Source organism: Bufo bufo, chromosome 1 (assembly GCF_905171765.1).
Source record: "Bufo bufo chromosome 1, aBufBuf1.1, whole genome shotgun sequence".
Lineage (NCBI taxonomy): Eukaryota > Metazoa > Chordata > Amphibia > Anura > Bufonidae > Bufo > Bufo bufo.
Window position 1 is genome coordinate 557,133,972 of NC_053389.1, and position 18,709 is coordinate 557,152,680.

Consider the following 18,709-nt stretch of genomic DNA (forward strand, 5'->3'; position numbering starts at 1 on the left):
ATACACAACAGTCTTAGGTTCACATGGAATTTTTAGGAGGAGGTTTTGAGGCACATTTTCCTGTAGGTTTTTTAGCCAAAGCCAGAAGTGGATCCAGCAGAAAGGAGAAGTATAAGTCCCTTTTCCGATTGCTTTCAAATAACGTCTGGCTTTTCCTGAAAAACTTGCAGGAAAATTTGCCTCGCAACCTCCTCCAAAAAAAACCTCTGTGTGAACCTACCTTTCGTCCACTGGAACCTGTGTCTGATTTATATGTGACTCTGAAGAAACCTGGGCTGTAGACATGGTCATATGGTATTTTTCGGTGATAAAAAAAGTCAGGATTTTTGTGAAAAACCGCTCGTCATTGCATCTACAGGTCTACAGTCAAGTGCAAAGAACTTACAGGCTGGCCAGGTTCATCTCCTCCAAGTATCCTAAAGCCAAAGCCTGACTCCTGACGTCGAAGGTGAACATCCAATTCCTTATAATCCGGTCCTGTTGGTACATAAGTGAGATATCCTTTAATAAGAACATGGGTGCCGACAGACCAGCACTGAACACACACTAGTCAGAGATTAGCATTATTATGTATTAATGAGGTTCATGGATAGAGTTAATTTGACATGGATCAAGACAGAACAAATGAAAGGCAAACACTAAAAGGGCCATGCTAAATTGGCACAAAAATAACTTTATTAACCATATTATTAAATGACATGCTACAAAGTGAAGGTTAGTCTCAGGTTAGCTACTGGAAGGTTCACTGTCAGACATACATAAAACCGCAGTAGCGCATTAAATATATATCATGGATTTTCACACCGGTAGTGTTAGAGTGAGAAGTTCAATGCTAATGCCATGGAAAAGATACAAAGCACACTATAAATATCCTGCGGTGTGAAATAAGCAGCACTGTGTGCTCAGTGATTTACTACAAGACAGAAGAGCTCATCTCCAGGATTGAAAATGTCTAGATATCATTTGGCAGCTATGTACAGCTATGGAATCAATCACATGGTCCCGCTATCTGCACGATGATAACAGCTCTTACGTGTGCTATGCGGCAGATGATCGCTTTATACATTTGACATAGTGTATGCACTTCCATAAGTAGCATAATTACAGATTTGCCATTGCTGAGTGATGACAAGCTACCTATTGCTTGATGCTCTGTCACACTATCTCCAGCATGTATTCTCTGTAGCGGACATGTCTACATTAATTTTTTCCAATATCGCAGGCTTTTTTTTCTCACTCATTCACTTCCACACAGTGCTACTAATAAAACATGGTGATGACAGCACAGCTCTTTACCACTCCTAATATTTTATAATTGCTAGATCACGGTAACAGAAAATTATTTTCTAGTACTGACATGTAAAAATATTTAATGAAGCGCTCTCACTGTACGAAAACGAACAAATATACAAACAGTGAGCAAAACGCATTTAAAGGGAATGTGTCATCAGAAAATGACATGTTTTTATGTTAAACATTTTAAAACATTTTTGGTGATGCTGTTTTAAAAAAAAAATGTAAAAAAAAAAATTCTGAAGTTTTAGCCTCTGAGCCTAATACATCATAGACATCCTGGTCTCCACAGATCACTTTTTAGCAATTATTTCCTTATCCTCACAGGTAGGAATACAACAACAGATAACTCTGTATAGATAACACAGGATCACACTATTAACAATAGGTGATGGCTACAGCTTATCTACTCCCCCTCCCTGCACAGGTCATAGAGAATGCCTACTCTTGCATAGAAGTCAATGAGTCCCCACCAATCTACGGTACCTATGGTTTATGTGGCTGCTATAAAGCATATCTCGTAATGTTGTTAACAGCAACTAAAAATGGCAGCTCCATAATCAAGTTCATGGGAAACAATACAAAGCATTTACAATTGATTGGAAAAATTGATTGTTTCACATTATTAATATTTGTACTAATAATGTAAAACATATTTGTGACACTTTCCCTTTATCACAAGTAATACTAAGCCACAGATTTCTGGTGTTAAATTTAATAGTTATATAATATATTAACTACTTTTGAACGTCATATATGAGAAATCCATTTAAGGCCCCATATGTACTAGGTAACAAAATTTACGTTTCAGAGTTTAAAATTCAGAAATAATAAAAATCTGGTTTCCATTGAAACATTTCATTGGTTATCAGTACATGTTAGCCCACAGGGGTGTAGGAAGTAAAAGGGGTATTACATGTAGAGCACAAGGGCTATGGCGTTATTCAATGTATAACAAAAAGTTAGACTGTTTCCCAATATAGTTTCTGTATCAATTTCTCACAATTTTCAAGATCTATGCTTACTGGCATTGAAAATGAACCTTCACCATTTACTTCCAGGGGATACAAATCTGTCCATGGTCATGTGACCATACTGTAACTAATGAGTGTACTGTACCTAAATCTGTCTGACCATCACATGAGCAGGACAGATCTACCAGTTCCTCTGTAAATTCAATATAAAGATTCTGGATGGCAGCAAGCAGAGATCTTTATAACATTAAGAAATGAATTGATAAAGTAGAGAATTGAATACATTATTAGTACTCAGTGAGTAGCCATTATTTGCTCACTTGTAATAACATACCCTTTTAGCTTTCCGAACCTCTGTGGATTAGCTATACCAAACCTTTTTGGCCTTAATTATTGGTGAATATTTAGATGATACAGGAGTTAGTGTAAATTTAGGATCATGAAAGGACTAAATCCGCAGAATGAGTAGGTTTTAGTGACATGATATCAACCAAGACAAAATGAGACATTGATAGACACTTTATTTGATCCAGAGCAATGGTCACATTATATGTATTCACACAAGGACACAACGTGATGGACACATATCGCACGGGACAATGAGTGCTATGAAATACTTGCCAGCAGGGTCCGATCTGAAACCAGTTCTGGGTGGCACTTGCTCTGAATAGGAAGATGAGGAATTCTCATAAGAAAACGTTGGGAAAGTGCTAGTCGAATAGAAGCTTATTCAGTTGATCAACAGTTGTACATGAGAAATGTGTATCACAAATAAAAGCAATAGAGCCCTCGTATGAATGGGGGATGAAATATTACATTATATTACAACGTATCCATTAGACATAATAAGCAATTCAATCTGAAATGTTATCATTTACCCTTCATTAGTCGACCAATAATCTACCACTTATCTTGAAAATACGCTAATGAAACATATGAAGCAATTAAAAATAGCTGCTTCTTATTAGCATAAATTCTATTAAAGGGAATCTATCACCAGATTTAATATTTCTTGTCTGAGGGCAGCAGAAACGGGCAACAGAGACCCTGATTCAAACCCTGTGTTAGGCTACTTTCTTTTAGCCCCATCCCTTTCTTAAAATCTCTACTGAGCAGCTCCAATGGCACACAAAACCTTATATTCAAGAGCTGTAATTCCCCCTGCCCACCCATGGATGATTGACTGCTTCCTTCCTGTTCTGTGTAATAGATGAAGAAAGCGAACAACCACTGGAGGGACCTGAGAGCTCATGAATGCAAGGACTCCTGAGTTCAATCAAGCAGTGAGCAGACTTCAGTCTTAAGGTCCTGCTGGAGCTGCTCAATAGGGATTTTAAGGAAATTCGGACCTCAGAAATGCAGCATCAAACTGGTGACAAATTCCCTTTAAAACCATGAAAGGTACAAGGATATTGCTAAAGAAGGATAAGGATAAATATAGGGTGGAGGAATACACTTATTCTATATGCAAGGGCACATTAATATTTTTTTCTGGCTGATATGATATAACTGCCATTTTGTAAAATGTCATATTAGACTATTTTTGTTTTAGAACCAAAAAATAACTGGGATTTGGTTAGTATACTGGGTATTACAAAGCAACAAAAAGGAATTGTTACAACGGCAAAATGAATCCTCTACAAAAGGGTGGACCTGTGTGAAAGAAATTAAGTGGTTAATAAACATGAATGGTGCTAATTGTACTTAATTGTCAAATATTCTCCTTCTTTATCTCTGCAAACATCTGTGATTAAGAAATATAGTCACTTGATTTGTTAAAGGAAGTTAGACAGACTAGGGAACTTCTTGCATAAATATATACATGGAATTTTTCAGATATGAGTAATGTCTGTGTCTAAGTGACTATGTGTATTTTTCCATACCGCTATGCTTCTGATTGGTGGCTAAAGGAGTGGTGACTAGGCCCACTATGTACAACAATAAAATTGACTCTACGGGCGTTGCCCGGCAGAGAATCCTTTAACCAGCAAACCTGTCTGGCTCTTTGATTCTTTAGGTCGACCGCATCCCCTGGCACATGGGGAAAACTTATTAACCAATTTGAATCCCACAGACAAGCGAGTGTAGTCCCCTAGTTTAGGACTTGTCCTAAATTGCAGCGACAGTTTTTGGTGCCCCGTGTGAGGATCCCATCAGATGTCCAAGGGAACGATCGTGGAAGAGCTTTGGTCATTACGGCAACTGGGAACTGCACTTTCAAATACACAGGTAAGATATTTCGTTCTTACTGACTGTGCCTTCCCACTTGTCTTGACCACTGTTCAGGTATTGTCCTTTTTTAGAATCTTGGGATTCAAAGAAAAGACAGATACTCTTGCTCCCCATTGTACAGTTATGCTCAGTACCAAGCTAAGTACATATGAGGAGAAGACAGATCCAAAGGATCTTTTTTTTTGTATTAAAGACAATGACAGATATTCATAGGCGAAACAAAAGTATAGTTAAGAGAAAAATTACTGATACACCTAATAAAAAGGCTTATGATATTAAAGATGGACTTGTCAAAAGGTAAAGGTCATAATTATAACAAAAAAATCACATGTTTCTCAGACCAAGAATAAATCATGTCATGATCATATTTTTCTGGAACAACTTCTGGAACAAAAACAAACAAACATAACTTAAAGGAGTTGTGCAGTTCTAGTAGGTTGATGACTATCCTCAGGATTGGTCATCAATATCAGCTGTTTGGAGATGTCACGGCACTTGTGGGTACGTTGCATCCTCTTCACTTTTTCACTACACGCTGTCTAAATTGTAGCAGTGGTACAGTGTAATTACAACTGCTCATCCTGTTCATTTGAAGAGGATGAGCTATTGCAGATACACTGAACTGCCGCTACAGCCTAGACAGCATGCAGTTAAACAGTAAGGGGGACATAGCACTTGCACGAGCACTGCAGCCTCTTCACACAGCTGATCAGTCAGGGTGACGGTAGTCTGACCCCTGCCAATCTGATGTTGATTACCTAAACTGAGAATAGTGCAAAAACCAAACAATATGAAATAAAGTGCAGGTTCACACTACCATGGACGACATGCAAACAAATACTATATGTAGCAGCACACTGCTCCATGCACAAAGACACATGCAAACACTGAACACATGAATTATACTAAATTACTACTATACTTACCATACATGAAAATTTGAAGCTTTTTTTTCAATATTATGTCAGGCCTGTCTACTAACAACAAGGTGGCTTCTGCAGCTGGGGGCCTAAACTATCAGAATTGTCTTTCCTGGGCCTGATGCAGCCACGACCACAATTGTACAAAGCAAAATATATTTTTTTGCATTGTACAAATGGAGGAGGGGCTGCCTCAGTTTGACTGTGCACTCCTGCTCATCTATTGAGCATACTATAGTTAGATCCTACACTACCCTGAATTTTGTACGCTTAGGCCCTATCAGCAGGAGTCACCTTGCTGTTGGAAGATTGGCCCGACACAATTTTGATAAAAAATATGTGCAAATTTTCATGTATATAAAGTCAGCAGTAATATAATTCAGATTTCCAGTGTATGCATGTGTCTTCGTGCATGGAGAAGGGTGCTACTACATACAGTGTTTGCTATCCTGAGAATAGATCATCAATATACCAGCACTGCACAACCCCTTTAAGTATATCCAATTACATTTATTACTAAAAACATTGAATGTAGAATTGTAGGCTTTCTGCAAAAAAACTCTAAAGTTAAACCTCACTTTTGAGGAAGCTTCACTTATACGGTATTTCCCTCATACATGTCTATTATCAGAATTGTCATCTTTGAAAATTATAGCGGTCCAGAAAATAAAGCGGGCCTGTATCAAGTAAATCAAACTGCCAATCAAGTCTATAAGTAGCCTGTATATGTTCCTTGACTCTGCAGACAGAGGATATTATATATATATATATATATATATATATATATATATATAGACAACTGGACAAGAAAGTCAAATGGTTCTTCTGCTCTATTATCAATTCACTCCTACCTATGTGGGTTAGATTCTCTTATTCCTTTGTAAAAGGCAGCATCATGTAATACACTATGTTCTGAAGTGAGCTTTAAAAAAAACTATGAAACAATCACATAGTAAACAAATTAAAACATTAATTAGTAATTTTTGACAGTTCACTTTTTTAGATTTCCTCTCCTGGTGGGAGGTTTTAAACCAATTAGACAAAGCTTTCATGTGTAGAAACATTTAATGAGATTTGGGACCCCAATTCCATTGTGAATTGAAAATGAAAGAAATATGTACAATTAAATAGAATACACGTTCCATATTTTATAATTTTTTTTACATATAGATATTTAAATTACTAAGTTAACACTTTGGTAAATGTACCACATTTGTGTTTTTTGGGTTTTAGAATTTGAGGCGATGATAGATAGATCAATAGCTCAATTAATACATTTTTTGGGTGAATTTATCAAGCCCTGAACACCAGAATTCTGGCTACAAAAAGTCACATATAAGGGCTTTGCAACTTTATGGGGGTCACTTGCGAAACATGTTGCAAATTTTTGAACACTGTGCCTTTCAGACCCACCTACAGATGTGGAGTAAAAATGTAGTTAGTATTTTAAAGTAGATGACTTTTGTGTCACATTTATTAGGTGTGACTTTTTAAAATCTGCCCAAAAAGTTGCACCTCCACGCCAGGTGTACTTTTACTGAAATAGGAAAATAAGATTGTACTTGCGCCAAATTTATTATTGCTGTGCCCCATTTTAATAAATTTGTTGCAAGTGAACACAGCAACTCCAATCTAAAAACTAATCTCTAATACACAGTACCTACGTATAATGATAAATTCCCCCCTTTGTGTTTCAACTCGACTATTTTTAAGAACTCTGCATGTGGTGTGCATAAAGAAATTAGAATTCAGTGCCTGAAAACCTTGGAAATAGAATTGAAACACAACAATATAGTAGAAAAATGCTTTAATTAAACACATGACTAACGATGCTTTAAACTACTGTAATGATGCAGTATTGTTATATGGCCATACCTAAAAGGCTATGTACACCTTTGGAGGCAATTTTTTTTATGATAGATTTTTTTTTACATTTTGGGCTAAAAATCATTTTTTCAATTCGTCTTTATTAAAAATATTGAGCCGTTTTGTCACAAAGGGTTAACTGTTTGTGCGAATTGTATTTTTTACTTTCACTTTGTGCTGGTCATCTAATAAACCTTGTCTCTATATTACTAAGAGGTCATAAACACTTATTTAGGCCACATTCTTCTCTAGTGTGGGACTGGGGTGCCTAGGGCCAACTAGAAAAATTCATTCTAGGGGCCCACTATACAGCTACATGCAAATAATATTGCTTACACAGTGGCAGGCCGCAGCAAGACGCTACAAGATAATTGATTGTGAGGGTCCCTGCAATGACTTTGAGAAAGCAGGTCCCTGGGTAAAGAGAATGTTAGACGGCCTGGCTTTATACCTAGAAGTCATCTCATCCACCTGATGCATCTATGGGCAGTTTGCTAAATAATTTACCCAGTTTTTTATATTAACATTTGCTGGTTTAGATGCAATATGCTGCTTATCTATACATAGTGCAGTCATTCTACAATATCATGTGCCACTTATGGGGTGGGGTGTAGAGCATCTCATCCCTGTACAGAATAAAAGGTTCCATATTTATAATAAAGACCAATTTAACCCCTTAAGGACTCGGCCCTATTTCACCTTCTGGACTTGGCCATTTTTTGCAAATCTGACCAGTGTCATTTTAAGTGCTGATAACTTTAAAACGCTTTGACTTATCCAGGCCATTCTGAGATTGTTTTTTCGTCACATATTGTACTTCATGACACTGGTAAAATGAAGTAAAAAAAATAATTTTTATTTATAAAAAAATACCAAATTTACCAATTTTTTTAAAAAAATTGCACATTTCCAAGTTTAAATTTCTCTACTTCTATAATACATAGTAATACCTCCAAAAATAGTTATTACTTTACATTCCCCATATGTCTACTTCATGTTTGGATCATTTTGGGAAGGATATTTTATTTTTTGGGGATGTTACAAGGCTTAGAAGTTTAGAAGCAAATCTTGAAATTCTTCAGAAATTTTCAAAAACCCAATTTTTAGGGACCAGTTCAGGTCTGAAGTCATTGTGCGGGGCTTACATAATAGTAAACACCCAAAAATGACCCCAATCTATAAACTACACTCCTCAAGGTATTCAAAACTGATTTTACAAACTTTGTTAACCCTTTAAGTGTTCCACAAGAATTAAAGGAAAATAGAGATACAATTAAAAAATTTAACATTTTTGGCAGATTTTCCATTTTAATAATTTTTTTCCAGTTACAAAGCAAGGGTTAACAGCCAAACCAAACTCAATATTTATAGCCCTGATTCTGTAGTTTACAGAAACACCCCATATGTGGTCGTAAACCGCTGTACGGGCACACGGCAGGGCACAGAAGGAAAGGAATGCCATACGGTTTTTGGAAGGCAGGTTTTGCTGGACTGGTTTTTTTGACACCATGTCCCATTTGAAGCCCCCCTGATGCACCCCTAGAGTAGAAACTCCATAAAAGTCACTCCATTTTAGAAACTACGGGGTAGGGTGGCAGTATTCTTGGTACTAGTTTAGGGTACATATGATTTTTGGTTGCTCTATATTACACTTTTTCTGGGGCAAGGTAACAAGAAATAGCTGTTTTGGCACCGTTTTTATTTTTTGTTATTTACAACATTTGTCTGACAGGTTAGATTATTTTTTTATTTATGTATGTTTTACACAATGATTTCATTTTTGAAGCAAATAAAATCATGTTTTAGTGTTTCCATAGTCTGAGAGCCATAATTTTTTCAGTCTTTGGGCGATTACCATGGGTAGGTTTTGATTTTTGCGGGATGAGATGACAGTTTTATTGGCACTATTTTAGGGTGCGTGTGACTTTTTGATCGCTTGCTATTACACTTTTTGTGATGTAAGGTGACAAAAAATGTTTATTTAGCACAGTTTTTATTTTTATTTTTTTACGGTGTTCATTTCAGGGGTTAGGTCATTTGATATTTTTATAGAGCTGGTCGATACAGACGCGGCGATACCTAATATGTATACTTTCTTTTTATTTATGTAAGTTTTACACAATGATTTCATTTTTGAAGCAAAAAAAAAATCATGTTTTAGTGTTTCCATAATCTGAGAGCCATAATTTTTTCAGTTTTTGGGCGATTATCTTAGGTAGGGTCTCATTTCTTGCGGGTTGGCACTATTTTGGGGTGCATATGACTTTTTGATCGCTTGCTATTACACTTTTTGTGATGTAAGGTGACAAAAAATTGTTTATTTAGCACAGTTTTAAATTTTTTTTTTTTTACGGTGTTCATCTCAGGGGTTAGGTCATGTGATATTTTTATAGAGCCGGTCGATACGGACGCGGCGATACCTAATATGTCTACTTTTTTTTATTTATGTAAGTTTTACACAATAACAGCTTTTTTAAAACAAAAAAAATCATGTTTTAGTGTCTCCATATTCTGAGCCATAGTTTTTTTTATTTTTTGGGCGATTGTCTCAGGTAGGGGCTCATTTTTTGCGGGATGAGGTGACGGTTAGATTGGTACTATTTTGGTGGGCAAACGCCTTTTTGATCGCTAGCTGTTGTACTTTTTGTTATGTAAGGTGACCAAAAAAAGGTTTATTTAGCACATTTTTTTTTTTTTTTACGGTGTTCATCTGAGGGGTTAGGTCATGTGATATGTTTATAGAGCCGGTTGATACGGACACTGCTATACCTAATATGTATACCCCCCCCCCCCCCCTATTTTTTACCAATTTTTTTTTTACTTTATTTGGGGAAAATGACATTTTTGTTTATTTTTACTTGAAACTTTTAATTTTTGGGGGGGAAAACTTAATTTTTTCACTTAATTTTTTGTCCCACTTTGGGACTTGAACTTTTGGGGGTCTAATCCCCTTTACAATGCATTCCAATACTTCTGCATTAGAATGCATTGGCTGTATGAGTAATAATGTGTGTATTACTCATACAGCTTCCGGCCTGTGAGATCCAGGGGGCTGGATCTCACAGGCTCGTCACCGGAAGGCAGCGCGATGCCTTCCTTAGACATCGCGCTGCCTTCCTTAGACATCGCGCTGCCTTCCTTAGACATCGCGCTGCCTTATATGCCATTGGGTCCCCCCTACAGCCACATGGGGAGCCGATGGCACCGCTGCCCGCCGCTGCCGCACCAGGTAAAAGCCGCAAACCGGAGGTCTGAATTGACCTGCGGTTTGCGTCGATCGCGGACACGGGGGGGTCACGGGACCCCCCCGGCGTTGTGACAGGATGCCCGCTGAATGACAGCGGGCATCCTGTCACAATTAACCCCCGCCGCAATCGTGTTTTAAAGTTAGGACGTACCGAAACGCCCTGGGTCCTTAAGGACTCGGGAAACAGGGTGTACCGGTACGCCCTAAGTGGTTAAAAAAATTATTGTCAGCTCAAATGAGTACAATGCAATAATAAAAAATTTGCCTCCAAAGGTGTATATAGCCTTTAAGTAACAGATATTGGGGGAGATTTAGGAAAACTAATGTAAAGAAAAATGGCTTAGTAGCCCATAGCAACCAATCAAATTCCATCTTTCATTTACCTAAGGGCCTATAGGCAACTAAGCCATTTTCCTTTACACCAGTTTCGATATATCTCCTCTATCATGTTAATTAATCATAGATTTATAAAATTTTTACTTTGAGATCCAGTCAGCCTGAGCGCTACCACCTAACCTGATTGATGCTAGTGAGTCAGCCTGCATTTAAAAAACTGGCTTCTAGGAGAACTGCAGCACTTTTATTCCAGGGCCATCTGCAGCAGCTCCTTTCTAATATGTCTTGGAACATTACTCTACAAAGCCTGTTACTGAGCTGTCTGCTTAATATAAGGATGTATGGGTCAAGGAAACAGGCAAACAACTCTGATTTGTATTTTTGTCCTGCTTGCGCAGGAAATAGCACTGATAAATCCTAACGTAATAAATAATCGGGAAGATTTTTACCCTTTGTGATCAGAAAAGACAATGACACTTATTTGCATGCTGCTTCCTGCAAGCGATTTCTTTTCTTACTCCCTCCATTATTTTTCTTTTGTGGAACAGATCAGATGTTTTCTTTTGATTTCAAAGTATAAAGCTTTTTTTTCTAATTGTATAAATCTGTGGCAAAGGTTCCTTATTTTCCTTTGTAGTTTATTGTAGCTTTTCCAAGAAATTAAATTTACCCCGAAAACGAATCTTCTAACACTCTCATGTACATCATACATTCCCAATTTTCTTGTCTTGTCTCCTGCACTTCCAGTTTTCAGCTTGAAACAAAATGTTTCCTTTTTCATTTTCTGACTATTCCTGTCAATCAGATTGGTTATATGCATATGGGGAGGGACAGGAAAGACACAGAATGAGACTTTCCAGTAGCCGCACCTTGATAAACCAAGAAAACATAGGAAAAGATTAGGATGGAACCTGGCCAGTGCTGAAGCATCTGTGTGATGTCCGTGATTAAGGACACATTGCTCTATTAGGGCTTGTTCCGCTAAGGGGGTCCCTTTATTGGGACTAAATAGAGTGGACAACCAGTATATGAAATCGGTGGACTCCTGAAAATGTCCGTGGATGATATGTAGGGGTAGATTCACACAAAGACTCATCACAGAAATGTATGAAACTGAAAGTCAATTAAAATACATTTGAATTGGGTTGTTTTTGTAGAGTGCGCATGGATTTTTTTTTAAAGGGGTTGCCTACTTTTTATTAAAGGGTTATTCAGGTTATATAAAGTTATCCCATATGAACAGGCTAGGGAATAACTATTGGATTGTGGTGGCCCTACTGCTGTTGGAACCTTCCCCCCACCATCTAATAGTTAGGGGATAACTTTACATACCCGGAATACCCCTCTTATCGGAATAACTGGGTTATTAGTTGATGGGCAGGAGTCTGACAGCCCGTATCCCACCTGGAGCTGTTGTGGAACAGCTGATGGACAAGAGTCAGACACTCTGCACCCCAGACAAAATAATGGCAACCAACTGATTCGGGTTGTGAGTGGTGTCAGATGGGAGTGAGGATAAAAGGTGTACAACCCCTTTAAGCCCCGTTCAGATGTATGGTACATTCACATTATTCTGCAGAAAATATGCCACATGTGAACACGCACTAATATATTTGTTGATCAGAGACCTACAATATGAAAAGGGAGATTTTCCCACATTCTAACTGCTTGCTGTGTGCAACTACTTAATGTGCAATCTGTTCTGCATAAAGTAACTACAATAAATCACTACATTGTCACCAAATTAATTCAAAGAGTCACAGAGTATAAGCCTAAATAAACTACAGGTACACTGTAATGAAGATTGTACTATACACTCATTACATTCTACACGATAGATGCTTTAGTCTACATATTTTTTTTTTAAAGGACTATTTCATTTGCAATGCAAATTCTTGCAATAAAAAGCCCACCTGCCTCTACAACAGCACTATGGGGTCCATCGCGGGCCATGTTTGATAGACTTTTCTCTAATGCTTTTTAGCAGCAGACATTAAGTGCCAACTGTGAGGTTTTCCTATCTGTAGTTTAGCTTAATAACAGAAACAGAAAAATAATACATCGTACAGAGAGGAAAATCAATGTTGCTTTCTCCATAGAAATTAGCTTGGCAGTGCGGTCTGCTGCAGTTTCTAACACCTCATCTGAGAGTATATGATTGATGTCTCACTTAGAAAGATTCTGGCACCAGTGCATTCTCCTAAACTAATGCCAGCAACCACAGCACTTAATAATATGCCAGCAAGCTTTCATTCAATAATGATTAATAGTCCCAGACTTCAAATGTTACGAAAAACACTGATTATAAAATAAAAGTAATCTGATACATAAAGAATAAGTAGATTCATTTCATTGCAACTGACTATACAAGGTAGAACCTTGTCACACAGCCAGGGCTTGCTTGCTTCTTCTGGAGAAAAGCTCACTGTTCATCCAAGTGTATTGGTAGTAACATGGATGACAGGTTACATAGCCTATGCTCAAAAAACAGGCAAATGCCAGAAAGGGGCAATCTGTACCGTGACTTTGCTGTATCACAGTTTCTATGACAGACAGAACTAATTAAGAAAAATAATGTAACAGAAAAAAAAACTGTGAATCTGATGAATCTGATGATGGCCAAATTACTCTAGCTATGGTACAACAATAATAAAACATACAGTACAGTGAAGCATTAACATGACATTGACTAGGGCTCTGTTCACATTAAAATCATATACCTATGATCCTTTGGTGTTTTAATGACTTTTGCTAGCAAGCATGTACTCCAAATTCCAGCATCTCCACAGCTTTGTTTTTGCTATTATATGGCGTGCTCCACATCCATGTAATGAATATATATTTATGACTTAATGCACAATATAGCTAAGACCAGAGGCGGACTGGCCATAGACCATACAGGGAAATTTCTCGGTAGGCCAATGCCAAGGGGGCCACCTGAGCCCTCCACATGGCCGCTGGCTTGGTACATCTGATGCTCTAAGCATTAATTAATGCTAGGAGCATCAGGTACTCATGCCCCTGGCCAGAATCCACAGGTGCCCTCCTGAATGCAATTGTATCAACATCCTAAGGAACAGTGTTACAGTTGATGTGGGCAGCAATATAATATTGTGGTATTTAGCTTTTCTGGGTCAGTACTTTGTGATGCACTAGGGCAGGCATGCTCAACCTGCGGCCTTCCAGCTGTTGCAAAACTACAACTCCCAGCATGCCCGAACAGCCTACAGCAGGGAATTGTGGGAGTTGTAGTTTTACAACATCTGGAGAGCCGCAGGTTGAGCATGCCTGCACTTAGGTATTCCTTGCCACGAGTACTTCTGTTGTTCCTGTCTACTTGTGTTGTCCTGTCTTCTGTCAATCACGGGGCCAATTTTAGGATTGTTTCCAGGGTCACTTTAAGTTCCCAGTCTTCCATTGTCTAAGATATGTCTTATTAGGGCAGTTCTAATACTTTCTAAAATCCTATTAGCCCCCTTATGTGGTCACCAAGTACCCTTTAACCAAACACTTAATATGGGAGCTTATTAAAAGAAAAACATGATGCAGAGGAAGGGTGGCAATCCCAACAAGATAATTGCTTTTATAGAGGTTATAACTGGTGAAAAAAGACCCTCATAAGTCCATCAAGTTCAACCTGAGGATGGGTGAGGATGTGAATTAAGGAAAGGGGAGTGAGAACCAGACTGCTACACATTTTCATAATCAATGTTAACTAAACCTTTGCATCAAATTTTAATATGATGTCCCTAATGCCCTAATAAAACTATCTCTAATATACGTTATTAAGGAATTTTCTATTTTTACTACTTATTTTCCTACTTAAAGCGCACCAGTCACTGCTGCGCTTAAAACTCTGTTCTCTGTACACTGCTGACAGCTCAGCGGTGTACGTAGTACGGAGTACATTTTATGAATGAGGCCGCAGCAGCACTGTGAGTATGGGCAGGAGCGCAAATTGCTGCTCCTGCCTGTGCCCCCTGAGGATTACTAAACTCTGTACCCATATAATATGCCAGGATTAGCTGAGCTGAGCGGAGCTGGCTCCTGCTTCTGCCTGCTCCGCTAAGTATAATAACAAGGTTGGGCGTCACTCAGTATCGGGCATCAAATAGACAAGGACAAAATTGATGTCTGAAAGTTATCTTATATTTGCAACATGTTATATAAAATTGCACATAAAATACATAAAATACTCTAAAACACACATATAACCTCCTGGGGATTGCTCATATAACCTCCTGGGGATCGCTATGCTGGACCGCTATATAAGTTACCAAAGTCCATATTATATCAATGTCCTTGAAAGTTCATGTAGCGATCAGCAAAGTGGAGAAAAAAGGTAATTGTATAGTTCACAAGAGGTACTTTACCGCTCCTTCAGGCCGCTTGTTATCAGAAGTGCGACTGCTCTGCTTTGAGCTGTAAGGACCTGTGAGTTCAGTCTTTTACATAGGAAGTTCCCCGTTCACTGGATATTGCTTTAGAGTGTAGTCCGTAGCTTTGACCTTCCAGGACCTTCCTGTGGCGTCCCACGTGGTTTCACTGAATAGGTCAGGTGACTTACAATTTCCAGGCGGGGTTTTCGAACTTGTACAGCGTCCGACCGTAATTCTAAAGATCTTCCTTATATTGTCCCACACTGTCTCTTAGCCATACGCGTTTCGGGGTCGGTCGCCCCTTCCTCAGTGGTACAGACAGTGGCGTTTGGGTGTCCTTTTTATATCATCTTTAATTGGTCATTAGTAAGATGCATGCTGGGACAGTGGGGGACTGGAAGACCGGGATGTGGATTTTCGTTTCATAGCGATTCTTTTTCCTCATTCGTGTATGAATACTATTGCGGTTTCAGATCTCCAATATATAAGACTACATTATTATCACATAACACAATTAAAATTGAATTTAATAAATATATATACGGATAAAAATAAGGATAAAAATAAGAATAAAAATATAGATATACTTTCAGAAAATGCACATAAACATAGTTGTAGTTTAGATGCGCTTTCAATGCGATTCATTTAAAATACAACAGGTTGCTGATATTGTGGTCATCCAGGAATTCATCGATATATCTCATTTTGTAAACATTTTCAAACCTATTCAGTCTGTGCATACAGGGATTGATATAAGAACTATAATTAATTAAAAATGCATAAAAAGTATAAATACTATAATAATTTTGTTAAAAAACACATGGTTGTGGTTTAAATTACCCGAATATTCAAAAAACGCAAAAAACGCACCTGCGGTTTTGGTGCGGTTTTGATGCGTTTTTTTCTAAAAATTACAAATTTGGATAAAAAATGATGACTAAAATTCATTCCCATATTCTTTTTCATGTTTATGATGTCCAAAATTCATAATGTAGTTCAGGACTTTATGAATCGCATTGAAAGCGCATCTAAACTACAACTATGTTTATGTGCATTTTCTGAAAGTATATCTATATTTTTATTCTTATTTTTATCCTTATTTTTATCCGTATATATATTTATTAAATTCAATTTTAATTGTGTTATGTGATAATAATGTAGTCTTATATATTGGAGATCTGAAACCGCAATAGTATTCATACACGAATGAGGAAAAAGAATCGCTATGAAACGAAAATCCACATCCCGGTCTTCCAGTCCCCCACTGTCCCAGCATGCATCTTACTAATGACCAATTAAAGATGATATAAAAAGGACACCCAAACCCCACTGTCTGTACCACTGAGGAAGGGGCGACCGACCCCGAAACGCGTATGGCTAAGAGACAGTGTGGGACAATATAAGGAAGATCTTTAGAATTACGGTCGGACGCTGTACAAGTTCGAAAACCCCGCCTGGAAATTGTAAGTCACCTGACCTATTCAGTGAAACCACGTGGGACGCCACAGGAAGGTCCTGGAAGGTCAAAGCTACGGACTACACTCTAAAGCAATATCCAGTGAACGGGGAACTTCCTATGTAAAAGACTGAACTCACAGGTCCTTACAGCTCAAAGCAGAGCAGTCGCACTTCTGATAACAAGCGGCCTGAAGGAGCGGTAAAGTACCTCTTGTGAACTATACAATTACCTTTTTTCTCCACTTTGCTGATCGCTACATGAACTTTCAAGGACATTGATATAATATGGACTTTGGTAACTTATATAGCGGTCCAGCATAGCGATCCCCAGGAGGTTATATGAGCAATCCCCAGGAGGTTATATGTGTGTTTTAGAGTATTTTATGTATTTTATGTGCAATTTTATATAACATGTTGCAAATATAAGATAACTTTCAGACATCAATTTTGTCCTTGTCTATTTGATGCCCGATACTGAGTGACGCCCAACCTTGTTATTATACTGTTCACTTCATCAGCAACAGGGAGTGCTGAGTGGCAGTGCACCTACTCCATTAGTAATTAGTGAGTGAGCCACCAAACTTTACTACTGCTCCGCTAAGTGCTGACATGCAGGAATCTTAGCTTAGCGGAGCAGGCGGAAGCAGGAGCTCACTCTGCTCAGCTGTCAGTGATGTACAGAGAACTGAGTTTTAAATGTGCAGTGAATGGTATGCTTTAGCTAGGGACTAATAAAATACTAAATTAATAAATAAAGTATATTAGAATTTTTTTTTTTAGGGCATTAAGGACGTCTTATTAAAATTTGATGCAAAGGTTTAGCTAGTTTTTAAAGATTTATCCAAACCTTTTTTTAAAACCTTTAATGGTTCCTGCTGTGACCAGCTTCTGAGGCAGACAATTCCTCGGATTCACAGTTCTTATAGTGAAGACGCCTTGTCACCTCTGGAGACTGAATTTTTTCTTCTTCAGACGAAGGGAGTGTCCCTTCATATTTATTGATTAGAAATACAGAATGTCAGATTAAATCTGACTGATTGCCATGATCACCAGCTCTACTATTATCCGACACTAGTTTCCATGTACCATATCTGCCCTAATATCCATCTTGTAACTTGTATATTGAGCATATTCAGAAGTCTGAAAAACTACAGTACATTATACAACTATCTCACTCTTGTCTGGAATGAAATCCATTGGAGAATATTCCACAAGGTTTCCATTTAAGGCTACTTTTACACTAGTGTTTGGTGCGGATCAGTCACGGATCTGCACTAACGCATCCGTTCAGATAATACAACAGTCTGCATCCGTTCAGAACGGATCAGTTTGTATTATTTTTAACATAACCAAAACTGATGTGTCCCCATTGACTTACATTGTGTGCCAGGACGGATCTGTTTGGCTCAGTTTCGTCAGACGGACACCAAAAGGCTGCAGGCAGTGTTTTGGTGTCCGCCTCCAAAGCGGAATGGAGGCGGAACGGAGCCAAACTGATGCATTCTAAGAGGATCCTTATCCATTCAGAATGCATTAGGGCAAAACTGATCCGTTTTGGACCGCTTGTGAGAGCCCTGAATGGATCTCACAAACGGAAACCAAAACGTCAGTGTGAAAGTAGCCTAAGAAAAGTAATTTGGACTTTAAATTACTAGAACAGAGCTCAATCTAAAATATATAAGGGAGTCTCCAGCTAAAGTCAATTGTAATTCAGCATTTCTGAAGTATGAGCTCAATTCTGAGTTTCATAGAAAGACTGAAAGATGGCAATGCGTATGTCTTCTGCACTGAACTAGTACGTACATTTATGTTTCCATAAAAATTAAACACATTCCAAGAACTAAGATATATTCTTTAAAAACAATATTATAATATGTCATTGTATTTGCTTGAAGTCTGGTATGTAAAAAAATGATTTCCGCATGCACCCTGGTACATACCACTGATGAGACATACCTGCATCATTAAGAAAGGATCTCACTCCAGTGGGGCCATCCATGTATT

The 18,709-nt window shown here is 38.0% G+C and overlaps 1 protein-coding gene across 6 annotated transcripts in view; it reads right to left on the reverse strand.

The window, feature by feature from the left end:
• Positions 1 to 18,709, reverse strand: part of MAGI2 (membrane associated guanylate kinase, WW and PDZ domain containing 2) — a 1,066,131-nt gene that overhangs the window by 125,169 nt on the left and 922,253 nt on the right. For 5 of the 6 annotated variants that reach the window (XM_040413058.1, XM_040413057.1, XM_040413072.1 and 2 more), the window contains 2 exons: positions 2,889 to 2,930; positions 386 to 477 (listed from right to left, as the gene is read on the reverse strand). In XM_040413058.1, coding sequence (XP_040268992.1) covers positions 386 to 477; positions 2,889 to 2,930 — 134 coding nt within the window. The remainder of the gene's footprint in view (positions 1 to 385; positions 478 to 2,888; positions 2,931 to 18,709) is intronic. The other variant, XM_040413064.1, reaches the window with a different exon arrangement.